We start from the raw sequence: 24,273 nt of genomic DNA, 5'->3' as shown, positions 1-24,273 counted from the left end.
TCTTAAATAACATTGTTTAATATATATATGGAACAAACAAATATGAAGTTTTGTTTATAGTAGTGCAGGACTGAAAGAAACTCTGAGAGAATGGAAGCAGACTATTAGAAAGCATTTAAGAATTGTCCAGTTCATTGCTTCTTGGACCAAATTACTTTAGACACATCCTCGATTTTTTCCCAAGCGAATTGCCCTTAGTCTCTGTTGAAAATTCTCTCTCTACAGTGATTTGCTTAAGCTAAATAATTATTTTTCATTTTTTTATCTATATTAGATGCACTTCTAAATTTTTATCCGTGTTTTAAATACTATTCCATTTACTGGAGAGTTGTAAATATCATGGAAAATTAATTTCAGTTGTTATGAATGGGATATGCCAAAATTACTAACCCATGTTTCTTATTTCAGTTGTGGGATGATATTTTAAAAATATATATGATAAATTTCCCATTCTTTATCTTTTTCTTTCCTTTTTTTTGTTTTTCAGCTGTGTCTTGTGGTATTCCTGACTCCCCTGGGAATGGTTCAGTTATAGGTAATGAATTCACTTTGGGCAGTAGATTGATATATGAATGTAATGAGGGCTTCAAGCTAGAATCTACTCAACAAGCAACAGCAGTGTGTCAAGAAGATGGATTATGGAGCAACAAAGGGAGGCCGCCTGTTTGCAAATGTAAGTGGGCATGTATTTCTCAATAATATTTCCCTTGATCTTTCCCAGGAAAGTCTTTGCTGGTGATGTTGGTTTTGATTTTATGTATATATATGCCATGAAGTGGCCATTCAGGAATGTATCATTACTGAGCATGTGATAAAATAGAAGAGGCCTATAAATTTGTTTAATTAAAAAATCCTTGTTTATCTTCTTCCAAAAATCTCAATTAAAATTGTTAGACAATTCAATTTCCTGTATATTTTCTTATTATGAATAATGTGCCCTTCTTCATTTTCACAGTTACAATGGCCAATTGTAATTTTGTTTAATATCACTTCTAAAGTAATAAAAGCAAAAATTATTTCTTAAAATATCATTAGCGTAGATAATGAAAGTGAGTAAGAATCTTTCAGTCTACATTTTTGCCTTCTCTCAGAATTAGCTAATGTAGTGCAGACTCCTCTACCACATGACATGGCCTCTCATTTGCGTTGGGCTTCCACTACCTGTCTTTGTCCTGCATCAAAGCAATAATTAAGTGATCTTGACTTCAATGTGACTTGAAATACTGACTAGGATGTAATCTCAAATTTAATAATTACTGTAATACTACATGTAAATTTTTTGAGAGTGGGCAGCAGCAGAACACCAGCTCTGGTATCTGGAACATCTCCTTCTCCCATGACATTGGTGTTCCCTCTGCCACTCTGACTTTTTTTTTCCTTCTTTCTCTGCCTGTGCAGAATTTTACCCTTTCCTAAACACAGTTTCCCAGATGTGCCACCATCATGTCTGATGGGCTCAGCTGTGTCCTGTGGTGGGTCCTTTGGAACCGACCTCAAAAAGGCCACCCCTGGAGCTCCTGCCCCACCCCTGACAACATCACGACTCCTGAATCCAATACATTTAGTCACTTCTGTACAGATCTGTCTTGCTGTGATTCATTCTCGCTCTTCCTTCATACTTTTTAGAACACGGCTTTTCATTATTTTCCTATGGAAAATCTCCAGTTGATCTACACCTTTCTTGAAGGGTAGTGCCTAAAACTTTCCACAGCAATTCCAGGGTACATAAAAAGGATTATTCAAAACCAGCTGTGATGACACAGACATGCTCTGAGTTCAGAGCTATGTGCAGAGGGAAGGCAGTGCTCCAGTGTATGGAACTGAGCTTCATTCTCTCAGAAAATTTGACAAGATACAAAGCACATAACTTGAATGATTAATCAGCAAAAATGTCAGCAGACTCTTTTGAGGGAAGAGGCCAGATAAACTAACTGGGGATGAAACATACTGAATTAATAACACTATATCTGCAGTGCAGGAAAGAAAAAAAAACAAACAAAAAAAACAAGACAAAAAAAACCAAACCAAAACAAAACCAAAACAAACAACAAAACCAACAAAATCCCGCAAAAACCAAAACCAAAAACCAACAAATTAACAAAAACACATACCAAAAACCTTGTATTATTGAAAAGACCAAACTTTACCAGGCAATGACTACCCTGTAAAAAAAAAACACCTCATTAAAATTAGGATTTTCAACATTGAAAAGCTTTGTTTAATATTTATACTCTCCTAATAAAATATATATAACACTTTAATCTCTTCTTTCTCTTCTCTTTTCCTTTTCTAAAAATTTATTTAGTTTGAATCCCATTACTTCGAAATTCAGAAGTGCTAAATTAAAGTGCTAGTGATACATGACAATTTATGGTCAATATTTCCAAAATGGATTTCTATTTGAAGGCATGCATTCTTTACCCAAGATTTCTTACTTGCAAAGTGCAGAAAAGCTTACACAATCTGCATAAAAACCTGTTTTTTTCACTGTCACTGCTGTAAAGATAAATGTATTTAGTCTCCAGAAATAGAAACATCTCTAACTTGATGAGAAACAAAGAAAGCACAGAAAGGTAAATGGTAAATAAATGAGTCCGTTTTATTCCCATGTGTATTAAAATGAAGGTTGAAATCCATGCATTTTGTTTTGCAAAGTATCTCTGACAACATAATGCCTGAGGCAGATGTTTGAAACTCCTTTCTTTTCATTAAAAGCATTTGCGTCAGATTTGAAGCATGGAAAATAAGATTCGTGATGGTCATACAGCAAGACACAGATGGATCATGAATATTAGGCTATGGAATTTAATTATAAGAAATACAAGTTGACAGATATCTATTAAGAAAGCTTAACTGAATGACAAATAGGTATCTTGCCTCAGTTATTCTGTATGGATATCCCTAGCCTATGATGAAGGGAACAGATGTCTATCTGGATTGTTACTTCATAGAATTGTAGAATCATATAATTGTTCAGGTTGGAAGGAACCATGAAGATCATCTAGTTCCAACCCCCCTGCCATGGACAGGAACACCCTCCACTACACCAGGTTGCTAAAAGCCCAGTCCAGTCTCATCTGAAACATTTCCAGGGCTGGGGCACCCACAGCTTTTCTGGGAAACCTGTTTCTGTGCCTCACCACCCTCGTAATGATGAATTTATTTCTAATTTAAACTTACCCTCTTTCAGTCTGAAGGAGTCCCCCTTGTCCTGTCACTACATGCCCTTGTGAAAAGTCCCTCTCCAACTCTCTTGTCGGCCTCCTTTAGGTACTGGAAGTTGCTCTAAGGTCTCTCAGGAGCCTCCTCTTCTCCAGGCTGAGCAATCCCGATACTCTCAGCCTGTGTTCATAGGAGAGGGGCTCCAGACCTCTGATCATCTTCATGGCCCTCCGCTGGACTCAGTCCAACAGGTCCACATCCTTTTTCAGTTGGGGGGCCCTAGAGCTTTAAATCAGGCCAATAAATCATTAGAGAGTGACCATTATACATATGAATACAGTGCAAAGAATTTCAACTGAAACTTATAAATTAGTACATTACTTCTAGTGAGAGAATTGAGTTTGATATACAGTTACAAAAAAATCCCATTCAAAAGATATAGATATATCCAAGATATCTGAATAAAATAAACCGCTTTGGTCTCAAGCTACAGATAAGCACCAGTTCTTCCATGATTCTCTCCTTACTGTATGCCGCATAAACTGCCCTTAATACCTTTTACCCCAGTTAATATAATTTGGATAATGCTCAAGAAGAAAGGAAAGAATGTATAGGCATCATTAGAAATTTAAGGGTTTAAGTTGTAACTATAGTTACCTGAGAAAAACTGTTTTACCAATCATCAGAATTTTATATGCCTGTAAAGTACTCTTTTGAAAAGTCATAAGATTCAATATTTCTAAAATTAACAAGAAAAAGATGACAGTCTCTTCGAAATTTTTTTCTATTCCATTTCATCATGTATGACTTCAATTTTGTCTGCTGCAATGGAAATATAGATGCTCATTCTTGCAGTGACAAGTCAAAAAGGGAAAAGAACACAAATGAAATTTCATTCCTTTCCTTTGGATGATATAATCCCTTGCTATTATTATATAAAATTGCATCCTTATAGCATGATAATTCAATTTTGTTTGTGACTAATCAGTGAAAATTATTATTCCTATTAATTAGTTTCTTACTTTCTTCAGAATATATGTCATGAAATGCAGAACAATAAGGTCTTCCAAAACAGAGACTGAAAAATGGAAACAGAAAAGAACTTAGCTGTTCATGCAAAATTTAGATGTGTTGTTCACTAAATTCAAGCCAAAGCTGCATTTGAATATCTAAGTTGTTTACTGAATAGAGAAACTGGAACAGTATCTGTAACTATTTTGTAATGAAACAGAGTCATCTAAAGGTGTTGCTTGAATCAATGTTTTGATGGAAATAATCTCACACACTACTTTGGTTTTTACATTTTTCATTTATGTTTTTTTAATTTTTTTCACCATGTGGATTTTTTTCTCATGTATATCTTTATCCTTCTGCTATGGAATTCCTCTGATTCAGAAATCTAGATTTTTCAGAATTCTAGCAGTGATTTTCCAATTTCCCCTTGGACAATTTTTTTTTTTTTTTTGCTTCAGGCATAAACTTTTTAAACTGATAGAGATGAAAACAAAAGTACTATACATTTTTTTCTGAATGTCCTTGTGACTTGGACTACCTACATTTCATGTGCAAAAATGGCAGACAAGAATAGTTATCTTTTTGGGAGTCACTAAATTTATTTCCTTGGGGGTTTTGATTTTGTGGACACCTTGGGTTCTCTCAAGAACCTCTTAGCTGATGTCTGTTAATAGCTTGAATGAACAGACAGTTTATTTTTTCTCTGAATATTATATAGCTGTTCTTAGGAGTTGAATGAATTAGAAAGTATGAGTTGTGCCACACTGTGCCAGTACTAAAAAATTCAATATGTGATAGGAAGAAACTACAGAAAAAATTGGTACGAGAACTTAGTCAGTGAAGGAGGTCATATTAAGCCTGGTCTGAAGCAAAAGAGAACTTTCTTCTTTATTCAGTATGTAACCTTCAATGCTCTTAGAAAATTTGTAATTCCTTGTTCCAAAATTCATTTTCCATGAAAACAAACCTAGGAATGAGTTAGCTTTGAGAAACACTACATTCCAGTACTACAAAATTCTGTTAGTTTGAGATATGATACAGTCCCAGTGTTTGCACTAGGGAGAGTTTAAATATGTATGACACTTTTAGAAAGGCTAGGGTGAACATTGGCACATAACTATTTTACAAGTCAAGCATTACTTTATACATGACAAAGCAACACAAAAAGAAATGTTCTCTAGGCCAGCAGGAAACGTCTTTTTTAGTACAGGCATTTTTGTGTGCTAGAAAATGTCTAATGGAAATTCTTGAGAATATTATAATTATGATTAATGGCCAGTTTTATAGTTTTGCTAGACCTTTAGTAAAATGCTTTGCAGGTACCTGAAAACTTGAAATTAATGGTAGTACAACCTTTTTTGTTCCATATGGTACTTGGAGGCCTAAGGCTGCTTTAAGAAATATGCAAAAAACAACTTTAAAGTAGGATCTGGATAATACAAATCAGAACTTTCAGTTCTGTGAACTATCTGTGCTTTTTGACCAGATCTAGGGACCTGACTTCAACTGTTGTGACAGGGGGTGAAAAAATAATGACAGCAAATGTTATGATTTGCTTCCATGTTTTTCTTCATAAGATCAGAAGAGTGAATGTGTTCACTTATTGCAAGATCGTGATTAATTGGCTAAAATAGTCCCTAAACTGCATAATTTCATTGCTCTTTTGTACTATTCCTTTAATATACTCATTCACAGATTTGAATTGGGTCCTTCATTAGTTTATGCTACTTCATCTAATATCAAATATTTTAAAGAACTGCTAATGGCACCTTTGTATAATCTGCACATTGCAGATTTCACTGCAGATTTTTTTGGAAGGTATGATGTGCTGAGCTATAAGAGTGATGATTGAGACATTGATTTTTTTCTAGGAATCAACTGAAAATTGATTATAAATTTTATTAGCCATTTTTATAATTTTCAATATGTCTATACAATCTCTAGCTATAGAACTATGAATCATAAGTAGTTTGAGAAGAAAACATCAGTTGTAGTATAAATGCAGAAAGAAATTTGCTAATATAAACAAGTAAAAATTCACCACCAACTCATAGATGTTGTCCTGGTATTTTTTATTTGCTAAGACATTCAGAACACCATATACAATAATTCTCATCATATTTTATTTAATAAACTCTAAGGTCAGTAATTAATTTTTGGAGTATTTTGTCAAGGTTTGGTATGTAACATGGAGTACTTATTCAGGGAATTGTAGTAAAACTGGTAATTAGTTTAGCCATTTTTAATTAGTCCAGATACGTTAGACTGATAACAGATTGGCTTGACATAGCTGACTGGGTTGACAGACTGACACTGAATACCACATATTTATCTATTTTGAGGTTTTGAAGCCTTTCCTGTTTAAATATATTGACCAACAAGAACCACTTAATTTTTTTGCACTCTGGTCTCTATTAGTATACTAACACTATCAGCTTGCTCAAGTGATCCTATTTTGTTCTTAGGTCTTTGTTCTTACATTCTGTGGTATATAGGATTACTTGGTTTGCTACTGTCTTCTAATTTTACTAATTCTGTGAATTTAAGCCACACTAGTCTCTCAAACATAATACATGACTTCACCTTATTCTTGATTCATTTTTAATCTAATAGTGAATTTAGTCAAAGGGGTATATCTGAAAAATGCAATTCACTTTATTGCATGAAGTTCACCATATAGTAAGACCAAAACACCCTTTCTCTTTCTTTGTGGTTGTTAACTACCAGCTGAAGAATGGCAATCAATTATCATGTGCTATTGTACTTGAAAATAATAATAGCAAGTTTCTGTAATTGAGATATTTTTTCCATCATATACATAGTACTTATCTTTTTTTCCTCTTTGAAAAGAATAATTACATTCAGGGTTATAATATTCCAGATATTTTTGAAGAGAATTAAATATCTTTTTCTTGCTCATACAACACTGAAGAAAGACAAGCAAAAGCTTGCAGACAGGATAACTCAGTAAAAGAGAAGAGTCAGTCTTTTGGGTTGTAGATTTTTACAAAATATTGATAGTGCAATGTGTTTGTTGACAAGAAGAGAAAGTAAAAAGAATAACTAAATTACAAAAAATCATTATGAAGATTTAAAACTTATATTGCACAAATTTTTGTTAGATTTTAGTTGTTGGAGTTAAAAAGACCTTGTTATATTCATTTGGTCATTGCCACTGTTAATATAGTAGACATTTTGCTTAGTGAATAATTTTCTCATGTTTTCAATAACAAATATAGAATCACAGAATATGCTGAGATGAATCAGAATCATCAAGTCCAACTCCTGGTCCTGAGGAGGACACCCCACGAGTCACACCATGTACCTGAGAGTATTGTCCAAATGCTGCTTGAAGTCAGGCAGGCTTGGTTCTGTGACTACTTCCCTGGGTTCCAGTGCTCAGCTACTCTTTGGGTGAAAATCTTTTTCCCGATATCCAATATAAATTCCCCCAAATCAGCTTCATGCCATTTCTTCGAGCGCTGTCACTGGTCATGAGGGTGAAGCCTCTCCACTTCCCCTCATGAGGATGCTGAAGACTGCAATTAGGTCTCCCCCCAGTCTTCTCTTCTCAGGCTGAGCAAACCAAGTGACCTCAGCCATACCTTATGCGCCTTCCCTCCAGACCCTTCACCATCCTTTTAGCCCTACTTTGGACACTCTCTAATAACTTCATGTCTTTCTTATATTGTGGTGCCCAAAACTGCACAATATTCAAGGTGAGGCTGCATCAGTGCTGAGCAGAGCAGGACAATCCCCTCTTTCTATCAGCTGGTGATATTTTGCCTGATGCAGGACAGGGTTGGCCCCCCTGCTGCCAGGACACTGCTGACTCATATTTAACTTCACCAAGACCCACAGGTCCCTTTCTGCTGCACTGTTCTCCAGTCAGCTGAGACCTCTCTAGATTCCCAAGACTGCTTAAAAATCCTTGAGAGGAGCTTTGTGATGACATCAACTAGCTCTAAGAGGATTCTGGGATGAATCCTGTCAGACCCCATAGGTTTGTAGGGATCCAGCTGGAGCAGCAGATCTGGCACAATTTCAGAGTTAACTGGGAGTTACTCATTCTCACAGTCATGGTTCTCCAGCTCAGGACACTAAGACCCCCTTGGTTCATCATCCATCTTGAAGATGGAAGAAAAGAAAGCATTAAACACCTCTGCCTTGTCTCTGTCCCTGTTTGTGAGGTAACCATTCTCATCCTGTAGTGGGCCACTGTTATTTTTATACTTCCTTTTGCCATTAATATATATGAAAAAACTCTTTTTCTTGTCCCCCACATTTCTGGCCAGCTTCAACTCCAGTTGAGCTTAAGCTGCAAAAATTTTCGCCCTACAGATGCAAGCAGCATCTCTGAATTCTTTGCATGCCATCTGACCTTGTTTCCACTAGGCATACACCTTCTTTTTTTATCTTATTTTCAAGACAAGATCCAAAATCAGCCAACCTGGGTTCATCTACTTAATCTGCTTGACTTGTAACACTCCTGTGCTCTTAGGAAATGAAGTCTTAAAAGTGACCAGCACTGATGGACCCCAGCACCTGTAAAAACATTTTCCTAGGGGACTTTAATTACTATTTTCCCAAGTAGTCTGAAGTCTGGTCTCCTCATGTCCAGAGCTGAAGTTTCACTGACACTTTTCCTCTTGTCAACAGAGATTTTAAATTTGATCACTTTGTGGTCACTGTGGCCAAGATAGCCACCAATCTCCACTTTGCAAATAAGATCCACTCTGTTGACAAGCAGCAGATCAAGGAGGGCATCTTTCCAAGTTGGGTCCCTTAGGTCCTATTCCATTAAGTTGTCATCCAGGTTTTTTAAGAAACTTCTGGCCTGGGTTGTACCAGTTATGTAATGATCCCAGTTAATTTCTGGCAAGTTGAAGTTCCCCATAAAGACAAGGGCAGTTGACTTGGAAGTGTCCCTTAGTTCCTCAAAGAATAATTTGTCAGTGTTATCCTCCTGGCTGGGAGGTCTATAATAGACTCCCAGAATGACATCCACTTTATTTGTTTGCCCCTTGATTTTCACCTAGAGGCTCTCAACTGTGCCATTGCCAACTGTGAGCTTCACACATTCTAGCCCTTCTATTGCATACAGTGCCACCCCTCTGCCTCTTCTGCCCAACCTATCCCTGTAACCTGTAGAGAAGGATAACCTGTACAACCTGTAACCATTCAACAGGGCACTGCAGTCACGCGTCTCATCCTACCAGGTTTCACTTATACCAATGATGTTTAAGACATTCATTGGCCCGATGGATCTGCCTGTCTGGACTTTACAACAACTCTTGTTTTATGGTAGTTATATCTCATTATGAATTCCCTGCATTTGAGTCTTTTCAGAATTATCAGTATATAGATTGTCATGTAACTAAAATAGGTAAAATTAATCATAATTTAAAATGATAATTATTTTTTCTGACCTATATTTTATTTAAATCAATATTATTCATATATTTTTGCATAAAAATTCATGGAGAAATAAGAGAGAATCTTCACATCTGTGAGAAGTTGAGATAATACTTTATAGAGTTTCAGTTATGTAAATGATAATCTAAATGGTGCCCAAACCATAATTTGCAAGAGACAGATGATGAGAGGCAAATTGATGCACTCATTCAAAAACCATGTGGACAAAATCAAGCATCTGTTAATAGTAATTTTTTTTTGTTTCTTGAACTATGAGGAATATAATAATTGAAATCAGTCCCTGTAAAATTAAAAGTTTTCAAGCACAGTTTTAGTTGATTATGTCGACACAGCCTGGAAGTAAATTTTGTACTCAGTAACATCTTCAACTAGAAATTCTGAAATCATTTATCAGAATCTGATAATTGTTTGTAAAGTGCGCTTGCAAATCTAAATGTATTTATAGGTAAAGAGAGAATGAATTGCATATTGACCTCAGAATGTAGAGGAAACATTTATGTGGCTTATTTATGTGTTCTGAAATAGCTGAGTCTCTCATCTCTAAGTGTCTTAAGATATGTCCTATGGTTAAGACTAAAACTTTTGCTATTAGACAAAATAAGAGGCTTGCTTTCATCTTTGAAAGAACCAATAAAACTATTGTTTGAAAGGAGGAGTCATATAAATGTTAAAGTTGAGGGACATTAAACTCCTATCTAGAATATTTTTGTCTTCTGAAAGAACTATATGATTTTCACTACAAGGTGTTAAGTGGAGTGCTTCGATATACATATATTATTTGACAACAAATAAGAAAAAACATTTCTTGGTTGTTAGTTTATAACCTATAAGCTATGAGACACAGTTTGGTATCAATAAAAAAAAATTAAATTAGGAAGTAAGAAATCCTCCATTAACCTGGGATACTGTTCTTAAGTAGACATTGTTGTAAAACCAAAATGAAGAACTATTAAGTTTCAAAGTGATTGTATGCTGTCAATCCTTCCTAAGATATAATGAAAAAAAGAATCTAAGAAAATATTCTAAAATTTCAACTCAATATAATATTATAATCTATCATTTGAAAGTTCTTCAGATGATTTCTCCTTCATAAATTCTTATACAGGTTCATAGTTATGCTGTGTTTAGCCCTGTGTTTCCTAGACGCCAGAATTTGCCATGGGTAGGATGACTATTGGAAAAGGTAGATGTATAATTCCAGCATTAGCAGAGCTATTCTGAAAAGTGGTGGAAATCTAAATTTTTACAGGAATTTTGCATCTATTACTTTCCCTTTATTTCAGTGATTGCTTGAATTAGTCTCTTTCATAACATATTCATACTCATGATAAAATCACTTTATACCTCTCAGATAGTGTGAAGTCTACAGAATATGTAATATTTTTTTTTGTCAGTTTTATTAGTCCTTTCCTAGTATAAATTTATTAGAACATAACTGAGAACCAGACTCTCTATTTCCTCATTTGGGGCTTTTACACACTTCCTCCTAATGCTTTTGTCTTACACTAAGCAACATATAAAACCCTGAAATTTCTGCTAAAATTTTTTTTTTTAATGGTTTTCTGTTTGGTTTGGTTTGGGTTTTTTGGTTGATTTTCCTTGGAAAGTATAGCTTTTCTCAAGTGTTTCCAGGGTAGTAGTTTTTTCTAAAGCATTCACTTTGTGAATGTCACTTAGTGACATAGTTACTAATTCACCCAGACTTTTCTATAGCAGAGAAATTCTGAATAAAAAAATAAAATATTCATGAATATTTTCATAAAACTAGTCTAATCTTTACAGAGACAATGTCACACTGAGATAGAATTCATGCCATTATTGTAAATTTTTTAAGCATTCTATATACTTTACTTTGAATTACAGAGCATCAAATTGAAACTGAAAAAATATATTAAAATGCTGTGTATGGTTGGTAACTATATTAACCCTTATGAAGAACATAAACTACAGTTCTTACCTACTGGCAGTAACTGCATTCTCTTACAAAATCTGAAATGCTAAAAGCAACAGAACTGTAATCACTCTAAAAGTCTTTCTAAATATTATCTAATTTTTCAAAATATTCTAAATTGTGCGAATGAAGTAATTCTCCTCTATTCTCACAGTATGCTGTTATATAATAATTAGCATTTCAATTTGTACTAATAGCTTTTTAAAACAGCAACCTGTTTTAAGAACTTAGAGCTGTGCAAAAATTGCATAGCAATATTTGTTTTCCCTTTTACCTCCACTGTAGTCTGTGAGCTATTTTATCTTTGAAAATTTTAAATAAATTGCATTAGAGAGCATGCCTGTATATCACTGTTCCAATGCAGCTCAGGAAATGAAAATATACTAAAAAATCCTGTTCAATGTATTGTATGCACTGTATTATGTTAATTATTTCCCTTGGAACTGGTACTTCCAAAACGAATATGGTACTTGAAGTCTTACATTGTGAAACATCTGCCAGTAAGTCAAGAAATATACCTGAGAAGAAATTTAGGGGCAGAATGCTAATATGTACATGTCCTTTCTTCACAGCTGTGACTTGCCCTAGCATAGAGACTCTGCTCTCAGAACATGTTGTCTGGAGACTGATTTCGGGGTCACTGAATGAGTATGGAGCTCAAGTCATGCTCAGCTGCAGTCCTGGATATTTTTTATTGGGTCAAAGACTCATACAGTGCAGGAGTAATGGAACCTGGAGTGTAGGCAATGAAAGGCCAAGTTGTAAGGGTAAGGAATGTGTTTACAGAATATCTTATGCTTTTTAATATATATATTTTATTTTATAAATAAAGTTTTTAATAAACTATTTTACTATCACATTCTTGTAAGTAAGCAAATGTGAAATTTTCATTAACTTGAAATTAATTTATTCCAACTCTTTAGGTGTTAAGTATAATATATTTCATATGAGAGTTAATGAAGTAGCATCAAGAGATCAACCTGTATTTATTCAACTGGATGGTGCATAAGTAGTTAGAAAATACGAGGAGATAACATTATTCCTTTAGAAGATTCCAGATTAGAGTTAGATTAGAAGATGATATTGCTTTGACCTCTTGGGTGAAGCATTAAAACTATGCTGTTGTAGAAACATGCATATGAGCTTTTATAATACTTTCATACAAAAATACCATAAATTATTTCAGCCCTGACTTTGGATGTTTAAAGTTTTAGAGAAACTTAACATTATCAGTTATATCATACAGTTGTTGAGGGTTACAGTGTCAAATTCTTAATAAATCACTCCAAAACTTCATTTCATTGTTTTGAGAGGGTACTTGAAGCATCAACTGATACTGCAACGCTTAAACTAGAAAGTTTTCCTATGTTATAATAATACTTACAGGCTCTTTCAGTGCCAGAACAGCAGAGAATACCCTAGTATCTGAAGGAAAATAGTCAACTGACAGACCTAGCATACTAAGCAGAACTGAATATAAAATTTAGACAGCAATTTTTTTAGAGTTGTATGTGATTTCAGTAAGATATTGGCAGCAAAGTAGAAAAGAATTCTCAGGATCAGGTGAACAACTAACTAGATTATACCTTCTGGTATTTTTTAAGAAGAGCAAATAGAATCATTCTGCTCTGTCAAACTCTTTAAAGTCTGCAAACATGATAAATGGTACTACAAATTACATTAATGTGCCTGAATCATAGTAAAAAAATAGTCTTACTCATCTCTGGACACCTTCTGTGCCTAAGAAACCATGATCACATATATTCTGATTATGACTGCATTAACTGCATGGTGGCTTGTACTTGATTTTATCCAACTTCTACCCAATACCATGTTGTTTTTTATAGTTAACCTTTTAAAATATAGAATAATGGGGCCTTGAGGTTTCAGATAGGAAGATTAGTTATCAGTAACATGCTTTTGAAAGTAAACCCATGATTTATATCATATAGTAGAATATGATAGAATAGAGTTGAAGCTTTTGAAGACATTGGTCTGTATCTTGAATTAAAATATTACTGATATATTTTTCTAGAAACAGAAGAAATGACTGAACAGTTTTAGCTAGATTAGAGTCTGATACATTCCTAAAAAATAATTTTTCAGGTGCTGTGTGATAGCTGTGTGTTGCAGCTGATGCCACAGAAGGTTTGTGTGATAGTGGGTCAAGTCTAGCCTTAAGCAAAACCAGAAGATATATCATTTTAGCAAGTAGACTGACATATATGTTATATATTTATGAATAATAATGGGAAATAAGAAAAACGACCATTCATAACAAGTCAGAGTTCTATGTGTTAAAAATATACATAATATTTTTAAATAGACACAAGACTTAAAATGACCAGGGGAAATATATTTGAGAAGAAGCCATGAGTATGCACATATGGAATATAACCACAACCTTCCTGGGAATTCATGTAATTCCCTTGTTTCAGAATTGGAAATACTGATTTAAAATACTGAAGGTTTGGGTTTAAGCTGCTGTCAAGATATGAAGGTATACCAATGAATTTTCAGATTTAGAACATGTATTGCCAAATCAAGCATAATTTTAAGCCCTTTCTGTCGTATAATAGAAGTTATTCTTATTTTTTATTTATTCTTAAATTTTTGTATTTTCCCTATTACATATACCTTGTAAGAAAACATGAGGCACTATATTGTCTTCCTGTCTAAAAAGCGTCTATGAAAGTCTTATTCCAGTCTGTGAAAAATATTTTCAAATTTCAGTTTATTCTGTTGCTTGTTCTTTTCCTAGTTATCTCCTGTGGTGGTCTTCCATCTCCACCAAATGGAAATAAGATTGGAACCCTAACAGTGTATGGAGCTACTGCAATATTCACTTGTAACACAGGATACACATTAGTTGGTTCTCATGTGAGAGAATGCTTGGCAAATGGTCTCTGGAGTGGTACAGAAACGCAATGCCTAGGTAACAAAACCAAATTTCTGTCCCTTGTTTTGTTTTGTCTTAATGAAACAGTATCAAGGACTAGCTCTTTTCAAGCAACAACTTTTTTAAATCAATGAAAAATGAAGGTATCTTAAATGTGGAAATACTGTGTACTGCATATGATTATGTGATATTCTACTAGCATATATCTTTCTATTAGAAAATAAATTATATTTTATGTTGCTGCAGTGCTTTTCAAACCAGTTAGGTTTTTAAGTGACTCAAATAATTATCCCCATTCACAGCACTTTTCTTTGTGGAACAGTGTATGATGAAACTAAGTGGAAGATAAGCCTCAGTTCAGGAGCATTCCTGATACATTCCAGCTACAAATGAGTGCTCAGCATATTGAGCATTCAGTCAAGGGAAGCAGACAAGAGATAAGTGAAGCAAAATCAACACTCTTTCAAACCCTAGGGTTTATACATTTTGCACCTTAACTTCTCATCCCTTCTCTTTCTCTCTTCAGATCTACTCATTTTGGTTTACGCTCCTAATATAGACATAAGAAAAAGGGGTTTTTTTTTTGAGTAACATTTGAGGATCATCAGTGGGATTATTCTTGGTTGTGGACAGTGTATTTATTTCTGGAGTCTGTTATTTACTTTGTCTGCCCTTGTTTTGCAGATTTTCTTCTTGCCTTATAGCTAAATGTACTCAATTGCTCTCAGGAAAGGAGTACTCTCCTCTTTCTTCTCCAAAAAAACACCTTTCTTCTCTGCTACTTCACTATATCATTTTAGCAGAAAATATGCCGATCTAGTACATTTCAAACATAACACTTTGTCCTATCTGAAGAAATTAATTCAAATCAAAAGAGAGAAAAAAAAGTCTTCTGAGCATCAGTTCTTTAAACCTTCATGCCACCCAAAGAAACCCTGATGTTGTCATTGCATGAACCAAGTAGAAATAAAGTGGAAAAGAAGTTTTACAAATGCCTAAAGAATTAATATCAAATGGTTGCTTGGAATTCTTAGACACCCTATTCCATTTTTAACTTTCTCAACATTAATAGTGTCACTGCATTTCTGTGCTCAGATAGACCTTTGGCTTATCAGATTACTGGTGCTCATTACCCTGTAGATGCAAGTAATAAGTCTATGCTGATTTGCATTAACTATCTAAGCAAAGGTACTTCAAAGAACCATCATAAAGGATATTTGCAGTCATTGAGCTTTGCGTTCATGCTCTGCCAAGGTGCAAAGCTGAAAGAAATGGCTGAAGTTCTTCTGAGCAAAACATAGCAAACCAGAGCTGCATTTTAAAACAGAGCAACATTCTCCTGGTAGAATAATCTATTAAAAGGAGAACATCTGCATCACAATATCTAGGTGTGATGGGACCACATACCAACTAAACTCTGTCTACAAAAAAAACAATTTCCAAGTACCAGTAATTTCATCTTAGAAGGTTATTAAGAATAGCATGTACTATAAGATGAACACAATTTTTAACAGAGTACTAGTGACAACATCCTGCATTTCTGGAGATCTTTAATGCCTGAAAATACTTTAAGAGAAAATATTTCTAGACAGGTTGCAAGTTACAAGACAATAATGCACTAACAGACAAAAGCATAATGATCTAAACTTGATGAAAAAGACAGTGGATTTATCAGCTCCATATTGACTCTATTCTTCATCAATATAGAGCAGAAAATTTGGTGGGGTAAAGGAGAAACAGAAATTCCAAGGCAGGAATAAAATCTCACACTTTGTGTTCTGCTTGCCCCATTGATTACCTTTTTTTTTTCTTTTGATTCAGATACTAGTCTGTAGAAGAAAGGAAAATAAGGATGGAATGTGTTCAGAAAAAAAAAAAAAAGGCATGATATAATATGTTCAGATCTGAATTAAGATTTTATAACTTTTCATAATGTATTCCTAATTGACTACTTCATTTTGCAACAGCAATGTTTGTATTGTAATTTTCGTGAATAGAATTTTACAGTATGTCAACTCTTAACATATGGATTGGTCAAAAATTGTGACCGTTGTCTCATATAGCTAACCTAACTTCTAAATGTCAGTTCATTATTAGAGACTTCCCAGCAAGACGCAGTTGTTTCTGGAAAATTTTGTGAAAAAGAAGAACAATTCTCTGGCTTGATATATTTTCACACCTTATTTTTCAATTTAAAATATGCTGTATTAAGAATTATGTCATTTTGATTTAAGATATAATGGCATAAAGAGCTATTACCCCTGTAGGTTTTTGCAATGTTATACCATTCATTGCCAGAGTATTGCCTGACACCTGCCTGTAATGATTTCAAGCAGGAAGATATGTGTTAACATTCATTCATTTTGAATAAACTTAAATACCACTTCATAATCTGATCGATAATAGTAGTATTTAGGACTTAGGTACTGTTTTTCTCTTTTGAAAGGCTATACACGGGATAATTTGGCTGCTAACATACACATCTCAATGGATTCTGATTGTATTATAAATTACTCATGGCCATAGAAGGCTGGAAAAGAGGTTTTTTCCTTCTATTCTGACTACTGAGAAATAAATTTTACACTGAATACCCTAAAATATTAGCTGTCCACAGCAGCCACAGTACATAGTGCATAGTGAACAATTCGATTTTATTTTCATATTTAAGAAAGACTATTTCCATATAAAACTTGAATTTAATTTATATGAATTCATCCTTTTCCTCTTCAGAAGTAATTTCCTGTTGGATTTTGTCTATTTCAGATTTTTACAAATCCACATTGAAATTGGTATCCTCTACTATTATCTTATCCTGTTGGTCACAGCTAACAACTTTTTTTTCCCTAACTGACCATCTGCATTCTCTATTTAAAATTGTTTCTACAGACCTAGTCCCACTTGCAATGAACACAGGACCTCTTTCAGGAACTATTACTGCAATAAAAGCAATGTTTCTCTTACAATGATTCCCAGTTCTTTTTCTAAAAACTTTGATGGACTTTGGTTTCTATTTGATTGGTTTAATTGTTGAATGCAGCCCTGTGCATTCATATGCAGCTAAGAACTGTTAAACGCATGGATCTACCTCACTAGACAAAAAAAATCACATTCAGAGCTGGCAGGTCATTAATCATTACTTAGTCTTTTCTATTTCAAAATCAGACAGGCTCTATAGTGCCACAAATACTGCACAGCTTGGATTGTGAAAGTCTAAATTTGAGTTATCACATGCATACTGCTGAAAGGCAGATTTCTGCTACTAAATCCCTTCCTGCCTCTCTTACACTCTCTTACATAAGGTATGTTCACACCATGTACTTTAGACACCTAATTTAGACTCAATTTAGAGTACAATCTAAGATCCTAAATTCCCAACAAGGCTGATGGAACTATGCAGGCTCCTCCAGAGTGAATTCAGAAAAGGTAAATTCTTAAACTTTAAGGTTAGATGTGAATGCTGCTAGTGATGTATTCCTAAATTTTGAGGACAATATGCCTCAAATTTATTCCAGAGGTGCCTTTAGGACTTACCTGAAGCCTGTAAAAATCAGGAGGCAAACACCCAGTGAGCTCTGAATGAGCCTTTTTTTTTCAAAGGAATGATAATGAGCTAGAGTTTCTTTTTACCTGTCCTGTACCTGCATGAATGTAATTCGGGACAGTTATAACTGAAAATAGGTATCATTTTATGTTACCCACTGGTCTGTGTAGAATTATGATTTCGGGCCAGATGAGTACACTAATTTCTGTACCTCAGGAAAGGGTTTGTCAAATCCATATTATTTGTCTCAAAAGAAAGCTAAAATCAATGACTGTAGTTAATGAGTCTAAGGCTAAATATGAGACCTAAGTCTTTAGGTTGTTTGTATTATATGTATTTTTCTTAGTTCTACAAAGATAAATATGAATTGTTAGGTAAATTTTTTTCAATTTCACTCAATTACATTGCTGATATTTTATCTCTTCACTTTTTTTCCTTTCAAAAATAAATTGCATCTATAAGTCACAAAACGTGTTTTTATGCATGCTTTATGTGTATGAGTGACCACATGTAGGGCAGAGAGCAAACTGGAAACTTTTAACTTTGCCTAACTCCCTCTGTACCATTAGTACCACTTAATCATGGATCAGTGTGTTTTCCTGAACAGATTTTTGTTTGTTTGTTTGTTTTGCTCTTTGTTTGTTTTGTGGGTTTTTTTTGTGGTTGGTTTTTTTTTTTTTTCACAGACTTTTTATGCCTTTCAGGTGCAAAACTACAAATAAACAAGTCAAGGAGATTCTTTAAAATCTAAAATAAAAAGTTAAATATAAGCTACTTCATTTTTAATTATATAATATGTATAATTCTCTACGTTTCTCAATGTGAAAAAATGCTGCTGCAGACTGTGTTTGTATAAAAATACCTGATCCTGTGATTGATAATTCTTAGGCAAATCACAGTATGATATTGTGATATTGGCTTATATTTCAAATTCTTATAAAAATAAGTAGAATAATTTGTATCTTGATTTACAAGTGTTTTATAATAAAACTACTGAACCAACCTTGACCCATATGAACAATTTTCTTAATTTACAGGTTTCACAGGTTTCTTGAGAGCATATTTTATTTAAAAAAATCCACTCACAGCCTTCCTAATTTTTTTATTCTAATTTTAGTTGATGAGAAAATTTCATAAATTTTGTGTCATTGCAATGCTCTTTCGGTTCTTGATTTTCTGGAATATTTAATTTAAATGAGTCAAAATTTCCTGAAAAAATTTTAAATACAGTATGTAGAATGATCTATAGATGAAATTGCTCACATAGTAAGTCCAGCAATTTGTTAAATCTCCCTTTGAGAGAAAAGGCATAATATTTTGCATTTTGGTCTATGACAGTTGGCACATCTCAGGCATTTTTTGTCTTGTAATTCCCTATGGTTACCTGCGTTTGGCTTCAGTGCATCAGCTGCTTTTCAGTTCTTCACTATTTAGGTCTAGAAAATTTTTGAAAAAATCAAACATATTCCTTTCTATTTCACCTCAGTCAGTCCCTGCAAAAAATTAGGGAGCAAGTATTAAGAATTAAGTCAATTTCCAAGCATAAGTAAAATAAAGAGATAATTGGGAACAAGCAGGATGGAACAATCAAAAGCAAACCTTAATAATCTTATTAATGCCTTTTCCATTAACTGTCTCATTGGATGTGGCCTTCAGCAGTAGATTTCTTTTACTTTGTATTATTGTGGTAAAACTTTTGAAAGTCTCCCAAAGTATCCTTGTGGCCAAATTGAAAAGACAGGGACTGGATGGGGGCCTGCAAAATGGATGGAAAGTAATTGAGCAAACAACCTCTGAGGGTAGTGTTTCTTAATTTGAAATGTGACTAGTAGCCAGTGGATACTAAGGATGAATACTGAGGCCCATACTGTCCAACCTCTGTCAGTGATTTGGAAAACAGATTGGGATGCAGCCTCAACAAGTTTGAGGATGACAGCATATGATGGGACAATAGCTGATACATGGATTGCAGTACTGCTAGGCAGAAGGACCTTCAGAATCTGGAGGAATGGGCCAACAGGAAGCTCCTAAAGTTCAGCAAAGACAAATACAGAATCCTGCACTTTGTCTAGAATAATGCCTTTCATGACTACTGGCCTGGAACTGGCTATGTAAAGACAAACTTTACAGAAGGCAAGCCTGGTGACTGAGTGGAGAGGCTCACAAAGAGTTAAAGGTGTAGCTTTGTAGTAAAAGCATCGTAGACTGGACTGCAGGAACAGCAGTGTAATCAGCAGTTCATGGTTATTATTTCCTCTTCAGTATTCATGTGGAAAAAAGTGTAGTTTTTATGTTCTCCACCACATAAGAGAGAGATGGGAAACTGAAGCAAGCTCAGGGAAAGGGCCTGTAAAGGATTTAGGGTCTAGACAAGGAGAGGCTGAGTGAGTGTTACTCTCTGTTGTCATATTCTCTGCTGTGAGGGGAAAAGTAGCTGTATAAGAAGTTGGGTGTGAAAAGCTTGCATTCATACTTTCTTCCAAAAATTTGCAGAACAATACCACAATGTCTCCTTATAGACATCATCGGTCCTACAATTAGGATTATTGTAATAATTCTATACATATGAAAAACCAAATCAATTGTCATATGTTTTATTCTCCTAGTGTTTTAGAGAAGCCATTAAGTGTGATTGTAATATACTGTCTAGCATTATTAAAGGGTCTTTATTAGAAAGTAGATTAAATCCCAAAGATAAGTTACAAATAAGTTACTGTTAATAGATACAGCCTGCATGAAACAGATAATCACACACACCCTCTATCATTCTAGCTGCAGTCATGATCCTCAGGTCCCAGTCCTCCCCTCTCAAAATGAGGATTTAGCATAGTCTCAGATGAAATTACTGCAGTTGTCACAAAAAATGAACTTTTTTCTCCTCCTTAGTCAGAAGAAGAGAAATAGTTTCCTGCTCAGTAACTCTGTTTTCAAACAAAATGTAAAATCCAGAAAGAATTAAAGCATTACATGGTTTTCTCTAGTGCCAAGACTGATATTATTGTGGAGTAATGCATTCTGTATTGTTTAACAGCAGCTGAAATAAGGAGGAAACAGTGCTGGTAGATGTTCCTTCCTTTTCATGCCTTCATCTATCTGGAAAATGCTTATAAATTCATATTCATGAAAGAATTACAGTAAACTCTTCCTTATGTTGCCTTCCAATTTGGACAGTGTACCTTGAAATATCCACCCTCTACTTTTTTAGGGTGAAGTGCCTTATTAAGGTTGTCATTTTCCTTAGAGAAGTCTGAGGTCTTTAACTTTCAAGCCCATACTATTATTTTATCATAGAGTTCTTATTTCTGTTATTCATGATTTTCTTCTTCAAAAAAGTAGAAGAAATGTCATTTGTAGGTTTTATACCTGAGAACTTCCTCTGCAAAGTGCAGTTCTTAACTCCAAATATGTTGTTTATTGAAAGGAAAGTTGATATTTTTTTTCTTGTAAATTTTGGCAAGGATTGTCAAAATATTTGGTTTTGGTGGGTTGTTCTTTTATTGTAGCTGGTCACTGTGGTTCTCCGGACCCAATTGTAAATGGTCACATTAGTGGAGATGGTTTCAGTTATCGTGACACTGTGGTCTACCAGTGCAATCCTGGCTTTCGACTTGTTGGCACATCTGTCAGAATTTGCCTACAGGATCACAAGTGGTCTGGACAAACTCCTGTTTGTGTCCGTAAGTACGACTAATTTTTCACGGAATTATTACTACTATTTTAAACACAATTAAACATGAACAGTGGATTGGATGCCAATCTCTAACCTAGCACAGACAGATTAACTACACTCAGTAGCCTGTGATATCTGTTGTTTTAGAAACAAGACGCCATAGACATTGAAGTGGGTTGAACTGCAGGCTGCAGCTGTGTAATTTATTGCTTTCTTTCTCTTTATCCAGGTGTAATTGTTATGTCAAGTGTGGGTTTACTGACCCTTTCCCCTATTTTTTTTCACCAGAAATAAAAAATTCCTTTGTATATTTTCATTGTTTGGTGGAAAAAGCTGGAATACTGTTCATCTGGGCAGTTTTGATAGTGATTGCCCATTTTTTCAAGCTGGCCTAGCAGTGCAAGCCCAGACATGGCATCAAATTATGCTACATCTGTTGGAAAATATTTTAACTTTTTTATACTCTTTAGTAGGATTTGGTTTTTTGCTCTTAATTCCTCTGTTTTTGAAAATCCCATAATTAATTGCTAGAATTGCCGAGTCTTTCCTACTCTTACTTTCTTCCTCATTTGCACAGTTCTGACATTTTCTGAACTGTCAGCCATTTTATCAGAATCTAGTCCAATTTCTCTGGGTTTTATTACACTACTTTACTATGTGGTTGATTTTATTTTCATTTCAGTTTTACTAAAGAGGCCCATTTTTATACAATTTTTGTCACTTTTAATGGAGTTTTTATATCATTTATTTTAATGCTCTATTTTTTAAGATGTCTGCAATTCAGACAAAAATATTTTTGTGTACACAGAGAGAATAACTGAGATGATCAGCTTTTCTGTTCAACACATTTTAGTATCTTTATTTCATTTCGGTTATATTATTGGTAAGTCATTAGATTTCAAAATATTCAGTATTTTCATTCTTAGGGGTAAGATGAAAAATTTTAACTGTATACAGCTGCAGGAAATATCTGCCAAGTGTCATTGTCCTTTTAAAATCCTATTTATATCTTCAAGTGATTTATATTCATCAAAGGAGAAATGTCACCAGCTAGCATTATTACTTTTAGTGATCTCATTTTACTGTGCAGTGAATAAAATCCCTTTAAAAGAAAGGGGCAAAGCTGGTGTGTGGGGGGGAAGGGGAAGAAGCAGGGAGCAGAAGGCTGTTTCTTCCTAAATGGGTGTTATCATTACTGTTATGGGAAGAACTGGCATCAATTTCTGTTATTACAGGTTGCCTGATACTTTCTATTACAACACGGTTTTCTTTTACTTATAATGCTGCCAGATTAAAGAGCCATACAAGATGATTTGTTTTGTGCCAACATCCAAACTTCAGATGATTTTCCTCCTTTCATTTATTTATTTATTTTAAAGAAATTGTCATACAAATGACTCTGTTATTTCCGAGAAGGAAATGCTAGAAATGTGTCATACTGAAATATTCTTCTGTCTGAGCAGTGTGGAGCATGAATAGAAATATGGCTGTAGTGGGTTGACCTTGTCTGGACACCAAGGGACCATCAATTTGCTCTATCACTCCCCTCCTCAGAAAGATGGGGGAAGAAAATAAGATGGAAAAAGACTAACAGGTTTAGATAAGCCAGTTTGCTAAAACAAAAGCAAAAGGTCACATACATAAGCAAAGAAAAAAACCCGAAGTTTTTAATTCACTGCTTCCTATCAGGAAGCAATATATGGCCACTTCCCAGGAAACAGGGCTTCAACATGCACAACGTTTTCTCCAAAACACAAGTGTCTTCCTCCTCCTTCCTCTTGGCTTTTATATCTGAGCAAATTTCATGTAGTATGGACTATCCCTTTGGTCAGTTTGGTTCAGCTATCTTGGTCATGTGCCCTCCCAAGGTCTTGACCACCCTCAGCCTACTGATGGGAGGATGAAATGTTGGGAAGACAGTGCTGATGCTGTGCCAGCACTGCTCAGCAGTAGCTGAAACACTAGTGTGTTATCAAGAGCTTTATAGCTACCCATACAAAGCACAGCACTGTAAGAGTTCCATATCAGGAAGACCCAATAGAATGGAAGAGGTATGACAAAGAAGTTAGGGGTTGTGCCCCTGAAAATTTGCCACAAACTGGTCTTTATTTTGTGAGATTTTAACAGAAAATCACATCTTTTATATTTCAAGACCTTTAGAACAGGGATGCCTCAGAACTCCATGATGTTCCAAAGTATTGCATTGAATTCAACTTTTGTCCCTATTAAATTTTTAAGTATGCAGGGGAATTTTTTTTCTTTAATTTATATTAATAGGAATATAGCAAATTATATACATTTTTTAAGATCTGATAGAGATGAGATGTGTATCAAAATGCATATATATAACTATTTTTATTACAACTTTCAGCATGAAGTAAAAAGTAGGTTCTAAAAGTTTTACTGAAAAATTAAGATTTTTCTCCTGGCAGTTAAGAATTCTGAATTAGTATATTCCTAATTTATTTTCCTAAATTTCCTGTATAAATATCAACAACAAATTCAGAAGGGAAAAACACAAACAAACAAACCAAAACAACAAAAGAATCCCAAACCTTAAAAGAGCTCAACTGGCAAGTGATTCTGTGGATCAGTGCCTT

The 24,273-nt window shown here is 34.5% G+C and overlaps 1 protein-coding gene across 1 annotated transcript in view; it reads left to right on the top strand.

Moving 5' to 3' along the window:
- LOC114064379 (CUB and sushi domain-containing protein 1) overlaps nucleotides 1-24,273 on the top strand; it is a gene marked incomplete at both ends in the record, with an annotated part of 349,288 nt that overhangs the window by 324,300 nt on the left and 715 nt on the right. Inside the window, 4 exons of the mRNA XM_027897375.1 lie at nucleotides 488-673; nucleotides 12,136-12,330; nucleotides 14,325-14,498; nucleotides 21,507-21,680. Coding sequence (XP_027753176.1) covers nucleotides 488-673; nucleotides 12,136-12,330; nucleotides 14,325-14,498; nucleotides 21,507-21,680 — 729 coding nt within the window. The remainder of the gene's footprint in view (nucleotides 1-487; nucleotides 674-12,135; nucleotides 12,331-14,324; nucleotides 14,499-21,506; nucleotides 21,681-24,273) is intronic.

The sequence above is a fragment of the Empidonax traillii genome, unplaced genomic scaffold, assembly GCF_003031625.1.
Source record: "Empidonax traillii isolate 1590-97213 ecotype Southwest subspecies unplaced genomic scaffold, ASM303162v1 scaffold539:size425684, whole genome shotgun sequence".
Classification (NCBI taxonomy): Eukaryota; Metazoa; Chordata; class Aves; order Passeriformes; family Tyrannidae; genus Empidonax; species Empidonax traillii.
The sequence above is the reverse complement of the archived record's forward strand: the minus strand, read 5'-3'. Positions and strand labels throughout refer to the sequence as shown.